This window comes from Castor canadensis, chromosome 1 (assembly GCF_047511655.1).
Source record: "Castor canadensis chromosome 1, mCasCan1.hap1v2, whole genome shotgun sequence".
Lineage (NCBI taxonomy): Eukaryota > Metazoa > Chordata > Mammalia > Rodentia > Castoridae > Castor > Castor canadensis.
Window position 1 is genome coordinate 55,837,614 of NC_133386.1, and position 20,416 is coordinate 55,858,029.

The window sequence follows — 20,416 nt, forward strand, 5'->3', positions numbered from 1 at the left end:
CTCCTGAAAATATTTGACTTTCTAAGATTGCTTTCTAGTCTCTTCACTACACAGGTATCTCTTGTGTTCAAATGACTCCCAGATTCTGATTCCTTCCTAATTGTAAAACAGAACAGTGTAGTGTTGAATGCAACCAGTACATTGTGTCTTATTTCAAAATCTTAGTCTGGCACTTCTTTTAGGCTTGGTTTAGGTTGGCAATTTATGTAAGTGATTTAGTGTAGTTCTGCAATTCCCTTTCCAGTCCCTGCCATTTCTGAGGAAAGAAGAAACTCCCAAGCTGCCTTATTAACAAGTATGAAATGAATAAATAAATAGCACATGTACCCTCTAAGGAACAAAGGACAAGCCACTCACAGAATGTGAACATTAAGACTGCAGAAGCATCGGGGAATTTTCAGTGAGCTTTGAGTGACTGCTGAGCACATGGCTATTTTATGTACTTTGACCTTCTGGCCTATCTTTCCTTTTCTCCTATAATCCACCTGCTAATTCCCTCATTCCTATTTATGCTGTGAAAACCCGTGCAGCTCCATTTAGCACTCTGGGTGAGAATCAATGAATATTTGCTTACAACCTTGACAGCATTTGCTATTTCAAATAGTACTTTTAAAAAGATGGCAGCACAGAATACAATCTATTGCAAGATCAGCGAACAAAGAACGAATATCACTTTATTCGTCTATGCTCTCTCTGGGAATTCCAGCCCAAATGTCACTCTATTCAGTGCCTTTGTAAATGACTGGAACCAAGTGATGAATCTAGATATTTAAGGTTGAAAATAAAATGCCAAACAATTCATTACATTTAAGAGAGATTCTAAAAAAAAAGAGTGATTCTACAAAGTTAAAGAAGGAAGGAACAAAGGTAGAAAGGAACCCAACAAGGACAGGTAGCTTACTCAAGTTTAAAGAGTATTTACAAGATATAATAGATAAATTGGCAAGATAAAAATAGACCAAAAAAAGACCTATATTGGGGGGTTTAAATAATGAGTTAATGATAGCAGTATGATAACATTTCTTTTAAAAGGCAATATGGCAATGAGATGAATTAATGAAACTGTTCCATGAAATCACAGATACTAGAGGTAGAAGAATATCATGCATACTCTAGTCCAACTGTTTTCAAGAAATTTTTCAGAGGGCTGAGGGCATGGCTCAAGTGGTCTCAGAGTGCTTGCCCAGCAAGACCTGAGTTCAATCCCCAGTACTGCTGCTCCCCCCCCAATTCAGCACTATAATACAATATTTAATTCAAAAGAAATCTACAGAGTATCAGCCACATATGAAAAACAGATACCAGGGAGTTTCTCAGGAGGACATGGCTTGGAACTGGCAAACCTGAGCTCCTCCCCATCCGGCTTTCTCTCTCTCCTGCTGCAGTCTCTGAGGTGCCTCCAAGCCATGCCTATGGCTCAACTGAGCACCAACCATCTAGTCTAACCCCCACCCCAATACAAAAGCTTATGCCCAGGAAGGGCAAATAACTCGATTCCAGACAACACGATTGGACTAGAGAAGGGATAGAATCAGAACTAGGGTCTGCAGAAGAACAAGACCAGAGCTCTGATCTTCCTGCATTTGGGCTTGATCGTTCATTTCCCAATCATGACAATGACCTGTACCGGGTTTCTTCACAATGCCAGGAACTGCATTATGTGTGAGTAAGCTGTGAGTTCCCTGATCGAAAGCTGACTGTCTAGGGGAGAAGAGATCTAACTTCTAAATCACAGTATGGAGAAATTACTTGGGTACCACAAAATCCCATGAGAACATGGGAAACGTGAGATGATACCAACTAGCAATTTAGGGAAATAGCACAAAAATATAGTTTTTAACTAGAATGTTAAAGATAAATAGATGTTTGGATTAGCGCAGTTTTAAAATAAAAAAGTCAAAAAACATCCCTCCCCCGTTTAAAGGTATTGCTTAATTTTTATAATGTATACTGACAGTTTGTAAAATATCGGAAAAAAAAAATCACCATTTGGAATTAACATGTACATTATAGTGAAACATCACCCAGAACTTAACTTTTTTTTTTGGCAGTACTGGGGTTTGAACTCAGGGCCTCACATAAGCACTCCACCACTTGACCCACTCCACCATCCCATAGAAGTTAACCCTTGAAGAAGTATTCAGACACTCTTTTTAGTTATGAAAGGCTGTGAGAGAACCTAAGGCCACTGTCACTACCGGGGAGATGTTTTAAGTTAGGAATTTTAACATCAATGCCAAAATCAGTCTCTGCTGCTCTCACTGTTTAAGTCAGGCAATCTTCATTTTAAGATGCTAACAAAGCAAAATCAAATGAGAAAAAGTTCCTCTTTATTTAGGGTTCTTATTCAGATCATCTCAGTGAACCACATCAGGTTTCTAAGATCTTCCTTTAAAGGCCGTCAGGCCAATAGGTTAAAAGCGTGTACTAAGATGATCCAGGACACCTCGGAGTTACTCATTCTGGTTGCATTTGTCACTGTTACAGAGTTCTCTTATAATCACAAGCTGTCACGAAAGCTCTAAGCATTTAAGTTATTTATCCGTTCTCCAGTCACAAGTTTTAGTTTTCCTCAATGTTCTGGATATTTTCTTCTATGTTGATGGTTGGAAATCATTAAAACTACCCCCTGGGAACTGATAATTAGCCAAACAATTTTCTTTCTTTCTCTTTTGAAACTCAGGGCCTCAGGGTATGAACTCAGGGCCTCAAACTTGCTAGGCAAGTGTTCTACCACTTGAGCCACTCCACCAGCCCTTTTTTGTATTGGGTATTTTCTAGACAGGGTATCTCAAAATATTTGCCTGGGGCTGGCTTCAAACAAAAATCCTTCTGATCTCTGCTTCCTGAGTAGCTAGGATTACAGGCATGAGCCACCAGCACAAGCTTAACTAATAATTTTCCAAGGATGTGAAGCTATGCACAGTGAATTTTTGGCCTCTGTATGGATGGTATTTGACTAAAGCTTCCAAAGGAGAGAGTCATCAGGCATCATGGCAGAGAGAAATTAAAGCTCCACTAAGAAGAAATGACTCTGAAATCAATCAAACAGAAGAATTAAAATACTAAAACCCTAGAACATAAGAAACAACTAAAATGGTCCATCTGACTGATGGGGTCAGTAAACTGCCAACATCAAATGTTTTATACCATCTTCAACCATCACCTCAACACTTAGATGTTTTTCATGAGTGTGCTTATGTGTATGTGTGTGTACACATATTTATATACATGCAAACATGTGCATGTTTTAAAATCAATTATCTATTTTGTTAAATTGTGGGTTAGATTCTAATCAGTACCCTGAAAGGAAAAAGGCCCAATCAGAAGTTTATAGGGCATATGTTTTCTTCGAGCACGTTACAAAGTGAAGCTGACATGCACACTGTACATCCCATGTAGTAACTTCAAAGCTTTCCCACACAGAACAAAGCAAACATGTATATTACAGGTGGGGCAGAGAGAGATGAATAAGCATCAAAGGTAAGCTCAGCCTGGCAGTGATGGCCTCCTTACATTTTCGAGAGTAGCACAGAACACTTAATAATAAAATGACACTGATTTTATAAAACAGGGATTGCAGATGAAGAGTAACCATTAGCCTAATGGTTCATCTCTCAGTCTTAAAACAATCTGTCAAGTTTGGAAACATGAGAGGCAATTCCGAGTTGTTGATTCAGAATCTGAAAGTAATCATTCCACTTCTCAAAGCATATTTAGATGACTTATTTCATCTGATTTAAATAAGAACTTAGCATATTACAAATGAGGCCAACCCAAAGGAAAGTGGTTTTGAGAGAATATAAAGTGGCTTGGATTTTTTTTTTTTTTCCTAACCCTGGAAGTTCTGAAAAGCCTAGCATAGTGAGGGCTATGTCTCAGAGAACAACATCCAGCAGGAACTAGCTTCATTGGCGTTTGCTTTGCTAATTAAGCTCTAACCAACTGAAAAAAATTATTTAATACAGGTAGAGAGAGAGAGAGACAGAGAGGGAAGGACTGGGAAAGGGAGAGAGGCATGAAGACATGAACAGGGAGGGGAGAAGGAGGAGAGAGGAGAGAGAAAAGAATAGCTAAATTAGTGTATTAATAGGCAGTAGTCAGGATACTTTCAGACATAAATCAGTAGTAATAAATACTGATTCTCAATCATGTACCTCATATGCAAACATAATTCAAGAGCCATTGGGGGGGGAAAAAAGCAATGATTCAGTGGGATTTCCTCAGCAAGGACTTACCTCAAGATCCCGGTTATAGTATCTGTTTCTGGAATTTTCATATCTATTCCGGGGGTCAAGGCCCCTGTTCCTAGAGTCGACACTCCTGCTGCGATTGTTGGCACACCCATTACACCTGCCACAGCCACACCCACAGCAGGCTCGACCCCCCATTGAAGTGCTGGGTTGAACTAGTCTTCAGACGTTCTCCAAAGGAGAATAGGAAGTGTTGCAGAATGAAAGTAGGGTCCCCAGCTATATACACAGCCAGATATCCTTCTAATGGTTCCAAACGTAATCAGGATGCAGCCAGTGGCCTTTCTTCTTGACAAAAGAAGGGATTCCCAAGGAGGGATTTCTGATCAAAACAAATACTCTATTATGATTAGGAAAGACCCTTCATAAATTCAAAAGAAGACAAACCCTGAGTTTTTCATCTCTCCAGCCCAAATGATGATATGATCCTCTCTTGTTTGCATCAGGAAAACAAATGAGTACCACTGGCCAGCGACTCCTCTTTATTATGGGAGTGATGTCACCAGAGCTTTAATTTTCTCCTGTATTGCGTGCTGGTAGGAATTCAGCTTGAAATTTAAGGACGTCAGAGAACAATAACAGTAATTACCACTCACGTAGAGCTTTGTATTTGCCCTGTGGTTTAGAATCATGAGCGAGTCCTTACAGTAAGATGGGCACACTAGCCAGGATGGTCACCACCCAGGTATTCCTGGAGAAAAGGGACTCTCTCCATTGGAGTTGGACACGGGATGGCAAAGAACTTAATTTAAATGCCTTCATTTGAAAACAGGAGTGAAACTGAGGGGAGTGAAAGGGAGGTGCATTTCAGCTCCTCTTTTGAGAACTTCATTTACTTCCACTACATATGACTGACCAAAAACACTTCAAAGCCCCACTCTTGCTCCTGTCTCCTCTGACACAACCTCTAGAGTGAAGGCAGATAAGCATTCTGGGATTTTCTTAATAACTTTTTCCACACAATCCCTTCACACTCTCCAACACACAAAGAATGTAAATGCTGACTGGGTCAGAGTACCAAGAAAGAAGAATATGAAGACAAAAAAGAAGTAAATAAGAATGTTTCACATAAAAACAAGGCTTTTATCAATATCAAGGATTATCACTTTATCACAATTATCTTTAGCATGACAAAAACCCAAAGAAAGAATAGGAAAAGAGAATTCACACCGAAATACAAAATGGCCAATAACCTAAAAAAGTGCTCAACCTCATTTTGATTTTTTTTTGGTGGTACTGGGGTTTGAACTCAGGGCCTTGCCTTTGCCTAGCCTGCTACTTAAGCCATGACTCAAGTCCTCAACCTCATCCTTTTCTTAAATATAAATTTTATTTTACATTTTATTAGCATGTATTAGTTATACAGGGGGAATTCATTGTGATATTTACATATGTGCTTACAGTGTATCTTAAATAGATTCACCCCCTGCAGTCCACCTCATTCTTAATTGAAGAGTCGCAAATTTAAATAATTAACAGACTGGCAAAATGAAAAAGATGGATTATACACAACACTCCTAAAGTGGTAGAAAAGTGTTCATTCACTGTTGGGAGTGTAAGTTGATAAATATTACAATGGGTAATTTGATAGTATCTATAACTTTTAAAAGAATGTATACTTTTAATTCATAATTCCATTTCTAGGGAACTTAGACCCCCAAAAAACTGACAATAAAACAAAACAAATCATAATGACAAATTGTTTATAAAAGATAAAAAGTAGAACAACTTAAATGTCCGTAAGTAAAGAATGAAAACCACGACAGTACACCCGTCACTTTACACATATGGGACACTACCCAGCAATTCGAAGGAGAGGTATTTATTTATGGATACTGACTTGGAAAAACAATCACAAAAACTTCTTAGTTTATATGACATCTGTTTACCTGTGATGCTAATTGTTGCTGGTTCCTTTGTATGTTAAATGCATTTCTGTTCCCCAAGTATATAAACCTTCTAAAATGCAGAGCTCAGGAAAACATTTTACCGAGCAGGTGCCCTCTAAATTAGAATTACTAATGATGCTAGGCTCTTTGCAAGTTTATGTTCAGGTGTTTCTAACTGCAACAAGGAAAACTTAATGCACTCCAGGTAAGCCCAGCTAGGAGCCACTCCTTTAAGCCTCTTCATTGCTTAAATTTGGCCAAAAGGGTCTTATTGGCACTGACTCCCACCTGATCTGCCTGTTGCTACTTTCTAACATGGGACCAAATCAGAACAACTGGGACATCATCCCGGAAACAAGGACAGACCTACAGGGACGTCTTCTGGCAGCAAGGGACCATTCAGAAGTCCCACTTTAAAAGAAAACTGTTCAGACAAGAGGGGAAGTTGTCAGGTTCCAAATATCCTCACTTGCGCCCCACCTGTTCAAAAATAATTCAAGCCAAGAGGCTAAAAGAAAAGTTGGCCAGGCACCATCACTCCTGTAATCCTAGCTATTCAGAAGACAGAGTTCAGGAGGATCACGGTTCAAAGCCAGTTCGGGCAAGTAGTTTGCAAGACCCTATCTTGAAAAACTCTTCACAAAAAAAAGGGCCAGTGGAATGGCTCAAGGTGAAGGCCCTGAGTTCAAGCCAAAAAGAAAAGAAACCAAGTTGGAAAGTTGGAGAATTGTATATAGTGTATACTCTTTTCTGTTAAAAAATATAGCCACAAATGGATTAACTCCATTTGTGTATGAAGTAAGTGCTAAAGGACACATATGAAACTAGTTACCTCTCAAGGTGAAGGAGACTTTAACCTTTATGTTTTCGTATTGTTGGACATTTTTTGCAGCAAGCTAATACAATATCTTCTAGAAGAAAAATAATAAATAATTTACCATAATCTTGGAAAAAGAACACCTACAACAGACAAAGCCTAGTTTGTAAGTGAACAGGAAATGGACTGGCTGAAATATATTTATCTGTTTATTTATACATATGTAGGTAAATAGCACCCACGATCACTACCTCAAAGGAACACAACACATGTACTTGTGAAGGAAAGAAAAACAAATCACCATGGAGCTTCCTGTTACTCCCTGGTGACCATGATACCTTCAAAAGAAAAGTATCACAAATAGATGGGGATAAATTGAATTTCTCCAAAGCTGCCTAACAGACAACCCATCTTTTATCTTACAAGATCAGATCTTTAGCTTTTACGAGAGAAACAACTGCTATACTGACTCCCACTGGTTGTAACACCATACTTAACATTACAAGCTAACATCCCCCACCATACAGAATGCCCAGCTTGTGAGACCTGCTATGCATGGAAAGGCAGCTCTTGCTGTACCCAATAGTATGAGGCTATTTCAGAGAGAAAGCAGTGCTCCCTAGGCCACCATGCTCTATTTTCACCTGGATATCAGCAACTCCACAGCACAAGTGCTGGAGGAGAAAGGTGGCACCCCAGTTTGTAGTGTCACACCTCTTACTGGAGCCCATGTATGGCTTGCTGATGTATGCATGTAGTTGGTGAGATTTCCTGCCCTCCCTTCGAGAGCCTAACCAAAATGAATTCATTTTGAGATGCTGCCAATTTTTAATAGCTTGTTTTCTACCATTTTTAAATGTGATTAGATGCAAGATTTATAAATTTGTATGTCCAGTCATATCAACGCAGTTTGGCCCTTAGGCTGAGTAAGAAAGGACACTTATGAATCAGTGTAGTCAGTGCTGAGTTCTAGATATGCTGTAAGTAGTCAGCAGTGCAAAGGGGGAATGAACAGTTTGGTGGTGGGAGAGCAGAAATCACAAAGAAAGAATTGTTAGAACATAATCTTAAAGATGAGTAGAAGCCTGCAAGTACATGAAAAGTGAGCAGACACTTTAGACATTAGAAGAAGGTATGCAAAGACAATAGAACAGCCCACTAAGGAAATCTGGTAATAATAATAGCAGCTCTCCCAGACAATGCAATCAGGCCTGTCATAGTTTCAGCAAATCAGAGAATCATAAAAATTATGCATGCATATCTAAGTCATGTGAACTTAACTTTAATCACAATAGAATTTAAATTACAATTCTGTCTTCAAAATGTTTTTGAATAGACAATGCTTTCACATATCTTAAAAATGGGAGAAAGGACACAGTCAAAGCTTATGTTCCCTATGTGTTCATTTCCTGTACTTCTATCACAAGTAATTATTACTAGTTTTTAATGTGTTCTTCCATACTTTTTCTATTTTTGTGGTGCTAAAGACCAAACCCAGGACCTGTGCATGCTAGGCCAAACACTCTACCACTGAGCTACCCCATCCCTTATTTTCTGAGACAGGGTCTTGGCTCTGTAGTTCAGGCTAGCCTCAAATGCACGATCCTCTGGTCTCAGCTTCCTGAGTGCTGGGATCACAGATGTGTACCACCATGCCCAGAGCTACTTCCACAATTTCTTAATGTATTGACAAATATATGTACAAGCCTTCAACCTATCTTTTTATACAAAATATAACATGCTATATACTTTGCTCTCCAGGCTTCTTTTTGGTTTTGGTTTTTTCCTAACAGGGTATGTAGTCTTTCAGATCAGTAGTGATAGGGCACAGTCTCATTTCATACAGATACATAGGGCTGTGAGACTGAGACCAGGTACTAGACCTACCTATATGGACAAGATAGGTTCCGGGGTGTGGTCCCCAGGTGTGGTGGGGTGAAACCATGGCAAGATCTGATTGATGATTAAAGTCGAGATTGGGACAAGGAAGGTCCAAGGGCTGGGATGTCTTTAATCTATCTGAATGCACAGATAAGGCATGTAGCTCAGTGCCTAGCATGTGTAAGGCCCTGATTTGATCCTCAGCCCTGCAATCAATCAATAAGCAGATAATTTTATATTTATATATAAACTGGGGATTGGGTTGTTACACTTACTGGTAAACTGGACTAGCATAGGCCTTGGAAATGATGCCATCATGGCTAACCGGGCAATGTTATGGCTGTGGAAGACAACTGTGGTAGAACCATTTCTGAGATGGCTGGGAATAAAGCAGATACCTTTCTGATTTGGATGACTTTGGACCATTCCAATTTCAAGAGTGAGAGTACAGATTTACAGATGTATTTTCAATCATAGGGCAGAGATAGATGTATCCCCAAGAGCCAAGATCTGTAAAGTGACTTCTGGAGAAGTAGCATGGATTTGGCAAGAGCTCTCTCCTCCATAGGTTACAGTCACTCTTGTGGCAGTAAGAGGGACTGTCTTTCTAAAAAGTACACACATGCACATACATACTTACACACATTCACTCTTTATTCAGGTCATCGAGAAGGAAGTGTTCTCTAGCACTTGGGAAGATCCAAAGTTTGAGGCCAGCATGGGTCGATAGGGAGACCCTGTCTCAGACAAAAGAAAGAGAAAATCCCCAAAGAGGAAAAAGTTCCAAATAGGGCAGGGGGTATAGTTCAAGTGGTTAGAGCACTTGCCCAGCAAACATAGAGCCTGAGCTCAAACCCTAGTACCACCAAAACAAAAAAAAAGATATAAATGGTTAAAGCGAAAGTTTTTTCTTGAATTAATTACATAATTTCTATTTATTCCATTTTACTTGTTTGAATGTGGCTCCAAAAAGATTGATAAAGTTATAATTTTACTTATAAGCACTATAGTCACAAAAGATTTTCTAGATCAGAGTAAGTGATTAGAATTGAAAGAGGATTAAGAGATTATGTTGGAAGTCCCTGAAACTCTCCTTAAGGTAACTGCCTTCTTTGAAGATGCTATATTTTGATACAATGTTCAGTATTTTTATTTTTTAAGGAAATGTTTTAATCAGTAAAGGGCATTCCTTCACATCCTGGAAATACCTCCACAGAGTAGAATTAAGACATTTTAATTTCAAAATGAATTAAGTAGTACATATAACATAATAAATAGAATTACATATGTAATAATAAATACAACAAAACAAAGTAATCTATAATATTAACATTCTCTTATATGCAAAGAAAGTTATTTGTTTTTCCTGTATATGATATAATATATGTATTTTCACTTAATGAAACAACTTCCTTATGTTTTTCTCTGATAGGAAGTAATGGTCTACAAGAAATATAAATAAGCATATTTTCTTCTCTGAAACTTACTAAAGAGTTAATATAACTATTTAAAGACAAAATTATTTTACATAAATACACAATCCCTGGTAAGTTTTCCCACTTAAAACTTAAATTGTACTAACATTCTGATTTATAGTTATGCCTTTTCCCCTATCTGTTGTGGATATGTAGTTGACAGGCAATATTATCCTTGTAATTACAAATCCCTATTTCCGTGTACACAAGCAGGTATAGTAAATGTCTTCTTATTTTAATGGAATGATTCAATATAGTATTGTCAGCCTTAAGGAATGTTGTTACAGGATGTTAAAATTAGCAACAAATAATAAATACAGTAACATACTATATATATATATGTATACATATATCACCTATAAAAATGGGTACATCCTGCTTGTTTGGGGAAATGCAAATTGTTTAGCTTTAATGCAAATAAAAATGTGAACATTAATTTGAATAAGTAAACATAACTTAAACTGATAGATCAATGCAGTGATCTTTTTTTTTTAATTTTTATTTTATTCATATGTGCATACAATGTTTGGGTCATTTTCTCCCCCCTTCCCCCAACCCCCTCCCTTACCCCTCCCCCCATCCCCTCCCTCTCCCCTACTCCCCCCTCGCTACCCAGCAGAAACTATTTTGCTCTTATCTCTAATTTTATTGAAGAGAGAGTATAAGCAATAATAGGAAGGAACAAGGGTTTTTGCTAGTTGAGATAAGGATAGCTATACAGGGAGTTGATTCTCATTGATTTCCTGTGCATGTGTGTTACCTTCTAAGTTAATTCTTCTCGAACTAACCTTTTCTCTAGTTCCTGGTCCCCTTCTCCTATTGGCCTAAGTTGCTTTAAAGTATCTCCTTTAGTTTCTCTGCGTTGAGGGCAGCAAATGCTATCTAGTTTTTTAGGTGTCTTACCTATCCTTATACCTCCCTTGTGTGCTCTTGCTTTATCATGTGATCAAAGTCCAATCCCCTTGTTGTTCAACACAGTGATCTTAAGGAGACTTTATGCATTCTGCCTGGGAAGGAAGGCCAAGGGTGGCTTGGATAGAACCACCTCAGCAGATCTGCAGAACCCCACAGGAAAGGAGTACTAGGCTAGCTAGGAGAGTGGATGGAGAGACTAGTAATTTGGAGGGTGTGGAAGGTACCCTGACCCTGGCACTCATCATAGGTATGAACCACACAGAATTTACCTTTGTGTGTGTGTATGTGTGTTGCTGGGGATGGAACCCAAGGCCTCATACATGCTAGGTAAGTGTTCTACCACTGAGTCACATCCTCAGCCCCCAAAATCACAGAGAATTTAAGTGGAGTCAACTTTCATTTTCCAGTAATACTGGCCAGGTAGTGGTGTGGAGTGGGGTGGGGGTGGGGGTGAGGATCTGGCACTTCTGAGCTACTGGTCTGCTTGACCCTCCCGGCCATGATCTTAAGAGACTTAAATGTGAAAACATATCAGTATTGATGAAAAAGGCTGCTTCTCTCCTCCCTTCTTCAGCCCTAGGATGAGAGATAGCAGAGTGAGAAAGACAGAGCAGGACTCGAGAGAGTGAGAAGGAGGAAGGGGTGGAGGGCCGCTGATGGGGGTGGAAGAGAAGGAAGGGCGATAGAGGGAGAGAGGAAGAGGCAGACAGACAACAGGCTAATCCAGAAGTGGACTCAAAGCCAGTTCTTTCTGAAGTAGGTATTTTGACCATTCCAAAGGGAAAGATGTGAAAACAATGTAGATAGTAAAGGTGGTGCATGGCTGACCCCATTCCAGGTGACACTTGGAGACAGAGTAGCCTCAAGCCCAGTCTGCCTGCTCCACTTTTGGTGATCTTGCCTTCTACCTGCTCTGCCTTATTCCTACACCAGGATCCCAGTTCACCTGGCTGTAGCTCCAAGCCTCTACCTTTTTCAGGTACACTGGCCTCCTTCTCCCTTCCCTGACCTCTTGGGCATGGCCTTGGGACATCTCTTGTGTGCTACCCAGCACCAGAGCCCTCTGGCTACAGCCTGGGAGGGTGACAAGGGCCAAGAGATGGTGCCTAGAAGCAACATCAGTGCTGAGAAGACTGTGGCTAGCCTGCAAAACAAGGAAGGGGACACTGCAGACCCTTTGCTGCCATGCTCCTCAGGGAACTTTTTTTGCCCCAATTCTGAATGCTGCCCCAAACTGTCTCCTAGACTTCAACATACATCACAAGAAGTTTTATTGTATGATACTTAAAAATTATTTTTTTCTTAAATAATAAAAGACATAATTATTTAAAGACAAATACAGGAGATAAATTGAAACTCTAGATATGACCAGTGACTGTTTCTTATAAAAAGAGTGACATAAAATAAGAAATCTATCTGAAAGTATAGCAAAGCAGATAATTAAATTTTAAAAATTTTAAATTTGATTTTATTTCAACATTTTATAAAATTTTATTTTTATTTTTAGTACTTCTGTGGATAATATGCTATTCTGAGCCAGAAAGCATTCTGTATCAAATTTTCCTGTCTACTTTTGTCATGTTCTAATGAAATATCAAATATGAGCTAATAATCTTATTGTATCCTTTCGCTTGCTTTTTATCACTAAGTAATAAAAAAAAAATTTTTGTTTCAGGGTCTTGTGTATGCTAAGCAGCTACCACTGAGCTACACCCCCACCCTAATTTTTGTTTTTAGTTAGGTAAAATACACATGTAAAATTTATCACTGTAACCATTTTCACCTCTGTAGCTAAATGGTCTTAAGTACCTCCATATTGCTTTGCAACCAAAGTCCAGAACTCTTCCCATCTTGTATTAATTTGTTTTTCTTTTGCTGGTACTGAGGTTTGAATTCAGGGCCTCGTGCTTGCTAGGCAGGCTCTCTACCACTTGAGCCACCCAGCCAGTCCTTTTTGCTTTGGTTATTTTTGAGATAGGGTCTCACTTTCATGCCCAGGCATAGCTGGGATAACAGGCACATGCCAGCTTATTGGTTGAGGTGACATCTTGAGAACTATTTGCCCAGACTGGCCTCAAACTGTGATCTTCCCTTATATCTGCCTCCCAAGTAGCTAGGATTACAGGGGTGAGCCACTACTACACCTGACCTTACTATTACTATTATTATTATTTTGAGACAGTCTCATTGTGCAGCCAAGGCTGGCTTCAAACTTGCAGTCTTCCTGCTTCTGCCTCCCAAATTCTGGGATTACTGGCATGTATCACCACGCCTGGCTTTTACTAAGTAATTTTCTTTTACTTTTAATATGCAGTATTACTTTTAATATACATCTAGAGGGATTTCTTTCATAACAAACTAACCCTCACTGATCTCATGAGTTATAAGAAAAGAAATGTATTATACAGCCTTTAAGGCCTGGCAGCTAAATTAGCTCTCATTCCCACTATGACTAAAGACATCATTCTACTTTCCTATCCTGCAGATAAATAAGACCGTGAGTAATATCTTTTCATGACTGAATGAGTTAAAAGGAGGACACTTCTCTATCTGCCCCTTGGGGAAACCTTTTAAAGCAAAATAAGCAAATATTGCCTTTTTGTACAAATATCTAGATATTAACAACTACCGATAAAATAATAATGAATCTTAAAATGCCTGACTATAGGAAGAAGCATAAATGCTTTTTCTGGGGAAGAAGCACTAATTCCAAATATTGATGTCACAGTACTTTGTATGACTTCAGGTCAAAGCACAGCTTGAGTAAAGGGAAAAGGCAGGTGAAAGGCACCTGCAGGTGGACAGGGTGGAGGAGGCCTACAGGCAGCCAGGAGCAGGTTCAGCTCACCCAAGACCTGTTATTTATTCTTACATTTTTTGACATATAATGTTATATTGTATATATTACACATGGTGTATAATACATTCCATAAGTCATGTAGAAATAAATATAAAATAAATTAGATCATTAATATGATAATTTTATTATATATATATATATACACATATATATAAAATATTCCTTTAAAGTATGTTCTTTTCAATCAAAAGGAGTTTATTTTATAGTGTTTTTTGGTTTTGGTGGTGCTGGAGTTTGAACTCAGGGCCTTACACTTGCTAGGCAGGTGCTCCACCACCTCAGCCATTCTCCCAACCCAAGCATTACCTTTTTAATCACTCCAGGCTCGGCAGGTACAGGACCAGGCACCCTGCTGCTGGGGTGAAGCAACTGGGATTCCCCACAGGGCAATGTCAATTCCTGGGACTCTTGCTGGCTTCCCTCCAGGACATCTGAAGCTCTGTAAAGAGTGGGAACACAGCTGTGTTAAGAAGCAGTCAAGAAGATGGAAACTCGAGAAACCCAGAGGCACTCTGGTGTATTGCTAGTCAGCCAAAATAATGAAGCATTCTCCAAAAACCTACAAGTCATTGCAGGTGACTCGATGCTCCTCTAACACATGTATGAATGATCCTTGATGACTTCACCATGTGGCTAACTGAGCTCTTTAAAAACTCTGTGCAAATAAAGAAATCAGATAGACAGATTTTGGCATAAAACCAATACCATGTCATTTCATAAGTTTTGGTTGTTCTACTATCTTTGCTCTTAAGAAGTGACAAAAAAAATCTTTAAGTTTCCTGAACATTGGAAATAAATGGGAACTGAATCCCCAACACAGCAAGGCTCTAGGCTATGCCAGGAAAGGGAACTGTTCCCAGAATTCTAATATTTATCAGACTTGAAAGGAATGAAACTGAGTATGGTGGTTCACTCCTATAATCCCAGTACTCAGGAGGCAGAGGCAAGAGGATCATGAGTTTGAGGCTAGCCTAGGCTCTATAGTGAGACCCTGTCTCAACAAATGAACAAACCAACCAAAGGAACAGAAATTAATGAAGGCAGAGAGTTCTAACATACTCTCATGGTTGCCTACCCTGAAACCATTTCCTTTACCTAAACCTCCTCTCATCCTCCTTGGACACATTTTCTTTGCTAATAAATAACCATGATTTTGTTCCATACCCATCCCCCCACATGCCTCCGAGAAAGCCCTGTCTAGCTCTGCAGGTGAGTCACAGTTGGTCCAGTAACTGATTTAGGCACGTGCCTGGGCATTCCTCCTTTGCTGAAGGAGATACCACATTGACATAGGTCTCCCTGGCATTTGAAAGTCTTCATGCTTTGCTACACTTACTGGTGCAGTTGTGACCAAGGACATGTGAGGGATATGTATGGATGGAACCTGAGGCAGGGCTCTGTTAAGAGAAGGCTTACAGTAAGAAAGAGTGCCTCTTCCCTGAGTGCCAGTGTCCTGCCTGCATGTGATGAAAATGACAGCTGTCTTGGGATCTTGAGTGGCATTTTCCAAAAAAAAAAAAAAAAAAAAAAAACAGATTGAAGAGAAAAGAGGGCAGAAATAGGAGAGAAACTTGAATCCTCAAATACATTGTTGAGCTGCTGAATTGGCCAGCCCTAGACTTGTCCTATCTCTGGAGTGCTTGTTGTGTTGGATAATAAATGTCCTATTCTTTAAGCATCATAATGAATATAAGGGTTGATAGGTTTTTAAGCAATATATCTAAGACTGGAAGAAAGACACTAGAATTGGCTGGGTGTGGTGGCACATACCTGTAATCTTAGCACTTGGGAGGCTGAGTCAGGAGGATTGCAATTTTGAGTCCAGCCTGGGCTACACAATGAGACCATATCTCAAAAAACCCAAACAACATAACAGCAACAAAAGACACTAGAGCAAGATAGAGGATTTTTTAGGGGGAGGAGAACAGTGCTGGGATCAAACCCAAGGTCTTGCACACTAGGCAGGAGCCCTCCCACACCACATCCCTAAGAGCAAGGATTTGAATGAAGAATGCCAGTGAAGCAGAAAGAGAACTAAAAGTTCAAGCCTTCGTGCTTCACAGGAGAAAGAAATGCTTTTGTGGAATTTCTACAATGTGCCAAGGATAAAAGATAATAGGGCAAAGTACTAACACTTTTTTATTTATTTGGGGGGGGCAGTACTGAGGATTTGAACTCAGGGCCTTGTACTTGCTACACATGCACTGTACCACTTGAGCCATGCCCCCAGCCTTTTTTTAACAGGTTTACTTATTTTTTGGACAGCGTCTTATGTTTATGTTCAGGCTGGCCTGGATTCCAATCCTCCTATTTATGCTTCCCACATAGCTGGGATGACAGGTGTGCACCACCTGAGATGGGGTCTTGCTGACAAGAGCCTCCCGATCTCTGCCTCTCAAGTAGCTACCATTACAAGTGTGAACCACCTCGCTTGGCTAGTACCAACACTTGAGAAGGTAGGAAGATTGTAAATCAATATGGTAATATCACCAAGTGAGCCATATAAACGAGCATAACTGAGAACTATTCTGTATGTCTTCGTTTGAAAAAGCATTATTCTTTACATTATACAAAATGTGAAGATATATTGACAGCAATGTATTTCTTTTTCTCTTCCTCCAAATTTCACACTATAAAAGCAATAGCAACACATAGTAAAAATAATCCAATGTAAACTAAAATAAATAAGAATCGAAATTAAAAAGAATCTCTTATTGGGGAGCTTGGCTCAAGTGGTAGAGCACCTGTCTCACAAGTGCCAGGGCCTTAGTTCAAATCCCAGCCCCATTAGAAAAACCTCTCTAGATACACCACAATGTCATCCTATACAAGGAACAATTCTAAATAGTTGTGGCAATATTTTACACATAAGTACTTAAAATAATATATTTCTGCACTCTGAAAGAATATTTTATTTTACCTTTGAGGCAAATCTCTCTCCCAGGAACTTGAAATGGTCTGTATGAAGGGACAGAGAAACCAGATTGCCCTGGAGAATTCAGATAACAATCTAAAAGTACCTTAAAGTTAAGAAGGTGTTATAGACTAACCATGGGTGTACTTGCATCCAGACCTATTGTCATTTATTATCCCACTAACCCTAAACCAGTGTCCACCTGTCCTTCTGCTCACAAATAGGCCAAGAGGAACAGCAAACAAGAGAAGCTTATTCTAGCCACTGCAGACTTAGAAATTGTTTTTTCTTTTTTTTTTGAAAGTAAATTTTATTTTATTTTATTTTAATTTAATTTTATTATTCATATGTGCATACAAGGCTTGGGTCATTTCTCCTCCCTGCCCCCACCCCCTCCCTTACCACCCACTCCACCCCCTCCCTTTCCCCCCCACCCCCTCAATACCCAGCAGAAACTATTTTGCCCTTATTTCTAATTTTGTTATAGAGAGAGTATAAGCAATAACAGGAAGGGGCAAGGGTTTTTGCTGGTTGAGATAAGGATAGCTATACAGGGAGTTGACTCACATTACTTTCTGCACATGTGTGTTACCTTCTTGATCTAACCTTTTCTCTAGTTCCTGGTCCCCTTTTCCTATTGGCCTCAGTTGCTTTTAAGGTATCTGCTTTAGTTTCTCTGCGTTAAGGGCAACAAATGCTAGCTAATTTTTTAGGTTAGACTTAGAAATTGTAAAAGTGAATCAGAAATGCATAGGCAGGCTGCTATCCTTCCGAGAAAAAGGAGAAATGTGCCCATTGACTAGCTGGGCCTGGTAAAGAGAAAAGTTATCAACACATATAAAACAAGAGGAACGACTGAGTTGGTTTAATTGGTTTATTCAGTTGCTGCTGAATTCAGTGGTGGCTACAGGTCTAGGCATCACATAAGGGCTGACCATTCTGGAAGATGAAAGAATTATCTCCCTAGGTATCATACTTAGAAGTGAGGAAGTCATCCAACTGGAGATGGAGCTCAGTGGTGGAGTACTTGGCCAGAACCCAAGACACCCTGGGTTCGATTCCCAGAAAGCAAGTAAGGAAATCTTCCTGGAGGCCACCTCTCCTCATGTGTCATGCTCACATCACATCAGTCATTGGACCTACTCCTTTGAGGCTGGGACCTGAAGGGCATCACTGTCCGCAGAGTGGGCATTTGAAAAACTGGGGTCCAGTTAGGAAAAAAGGAAGAGGGAAAGGCAAAAATGGATGTCAGTGTATGTTCTCTTACTCCTAGCTCTGGCTTGAAGCATGGTTTCTACACCATTGGGAGAGTCCATATATGTTTGTGGTTGAATTTGAGCTATCCAAGTAGAAATGGCAATTTTGGACTCATAGCCAAGAGAGCCTGCTTGACTTCCTGGCTTACCAGGTATAATAACAAGACTCAACATCTATCCAAGGGTTGATCTGTATGATCTCCCAGATGGGAGCCACACATAGCCCCAAGGGAAGGGTTAGACTATCAATGGTGAGAAGATGGAGGACTAGCATAGAGAGGTCCAGGGAAGGTCCTTGCTTCATTGTGTCTCTGAACCAGGAAACACTGAGTGCTTGTGGTCTACCAATAACCTCTGACCTGCCTCTGAGGGGACATAGAGGCTGAGGTATTGGCTGACTTCCCTTTCCTTGTGACTCACATTCAGGCAGTACTACTGTGCACCTGGCCACACATGCCTTCATCTCAGTTTGTTCTGGGACTTAGCTGGGGGGTGAGGTGAGGTCACAGGGTGCATGGGCCCAGAGGGCTTCACAAGCAGACTTCCGCTTCAGAGCTTGTCACTCATCCCCTGAGCATTTCCTACTTCCTCTCTAGCTTGACACCTACACATTTGTCTCCTGAACACAAATCTACACTATGTGCTGCATAGAAAGAATGGCGTGGAATCATGACAAAGGCCTTCAGCCCCTAAGTTAACTAACTTTAGACCTCCCACCATGTCAGACATCAAAGTACACAAAGAGGAATGAACCCACACCTTACCCTCAAGGACATGAAAGTCTAGTAGACACAAGGGCTATCACAAGGGTGGCAATATTTTCAGTCCTAAATTATAGTCTCCCTAGTCTAAAAGTCAACCTTAATAAATATTTGCAACAGGAAGGACTAATTGGAAAGTTAGTTAATCTTTATTTTCCAAAGGGTAAATTTTAGTTTCACTCCTGATGAGTAGACTATAGGTGGCCATTAAAGAAAAAAAAAAAAAAAAAAGGCTAAGCATGGTTCTCTATTGAGACATGTAAGATTTATAAGTGTAAATACAGTTTCCTTTGAAAATGGCCACTACTAGGGCTGTGGAGTGGTTCAAGCGATAGGAGTGCCTGTCTAGCAAGTTTAAGGTTTTGAGTTCAATCTCCAGTGCTGCCAAAAGAAAAAGAGAGAGACAGAGAGAGAGAAAGAAAGGTCACTACTGATCACTTTTTAAAGACAATAACTTCTTGGGTTAATAAATTAATAATTAATTATTTTATGAATTTGCTAATTATTATCTCTTGTCCTTCACATTTAAAGCACAGATACTATGCTGCCACAGTGAATGAGTTTCAGTGTTAAGTACTTGACTTTACTCAGATTCAGAAAAAGCCGAACATTTTCCAGTTCATTTAATTATCCTTCATGTTTCCTTTTAATTGACTTATTTTTTAAAAACCAGATTGATCTTATTCCCTGGAGAATAAGTTGGTAGCAAAATTAATAATGGCAAGATTGTTTTTCCTTCTCAAGAGAGCCACATGGCTAGTCAGACTAATCAAAGTTTTGTGAGTCCCAGTGCTTACATTAAATGGAGGGGTGGGCTGTTTAAGAAAAAAAAAAATTAAAATCTCACTTTTTCAAAGTTTACAGGGCTGGGCCTCTCCGAAGACCTTGGACACTCATGCTTCACTTGCTTCTTAGACATCTGCTCAGGTCTTCCTCATGTTGGTGCACCCCACCTTGCTGCTCCTCAAACATGCTTATCTGTGTACCTCAATATAAAGTGAGCTAAATAAGGTTCTTTGTCCCATAATTCTTGTTTCAGAAATAATGTACATGTAAAATTAGGCCAAAAAAAAATAAAGGATCAGTTTTAACTGTGGGGTGTAAATTGACCCTATACTGCCATCTACTGTCAGCCGAAAGAAGTATTAGTGGGTTCTACTGAGCCTCCAATTTGTGATTTTGAGGTTACCAAAAGGGTTCCTCATTCACAGGAATGGGATTATTTCCTAGAGGGAGCTTAAAGCAATGGATGCTAGAACCACTATTTTGAATTAAGCACTGGTTGCCAAGATAAATAAGTTTGCTGGCCACAAAAGACAGACAAAACTTAATTTACTAATAGTATGTATAGTATTTCTTTACTACAATTGCTCAGTGGTTGAGAAAGACCATCTA

The 20,416-nt window shown here is 39.6% G+C and overlaps 1 protein-coding gene across 2 annotated transcripts in view; it reads right to left on the reverse strand.

Annotated features, from left to right (window-relative positions):
• Positions 1 to 20,416, reverse strand: part of Crybg1 (crystallin beta-gamma domain containing 1) — a 181,463-nt gene that overhangs the window by 95,170 nt on the left and 65,877 nt on the right. Inside the window, exon 2 of one of the 2 annotated variants that reach the window (XM_074077510.1) lies at positions 14,397 to 14,529. In XM_074077510.1, the coding sequence (XP_073933611.1) occupies positions 14,397 to 14,529 (133 nt within the window). Of the gene's footprint in view, positions 1 to 4,238; positions 4,679 to 14,396; positions 14,530 to 20,416 lie in introns of those variants that run through there. The other variant, XM_074077517.1, reaches the window with a different exon arrangement.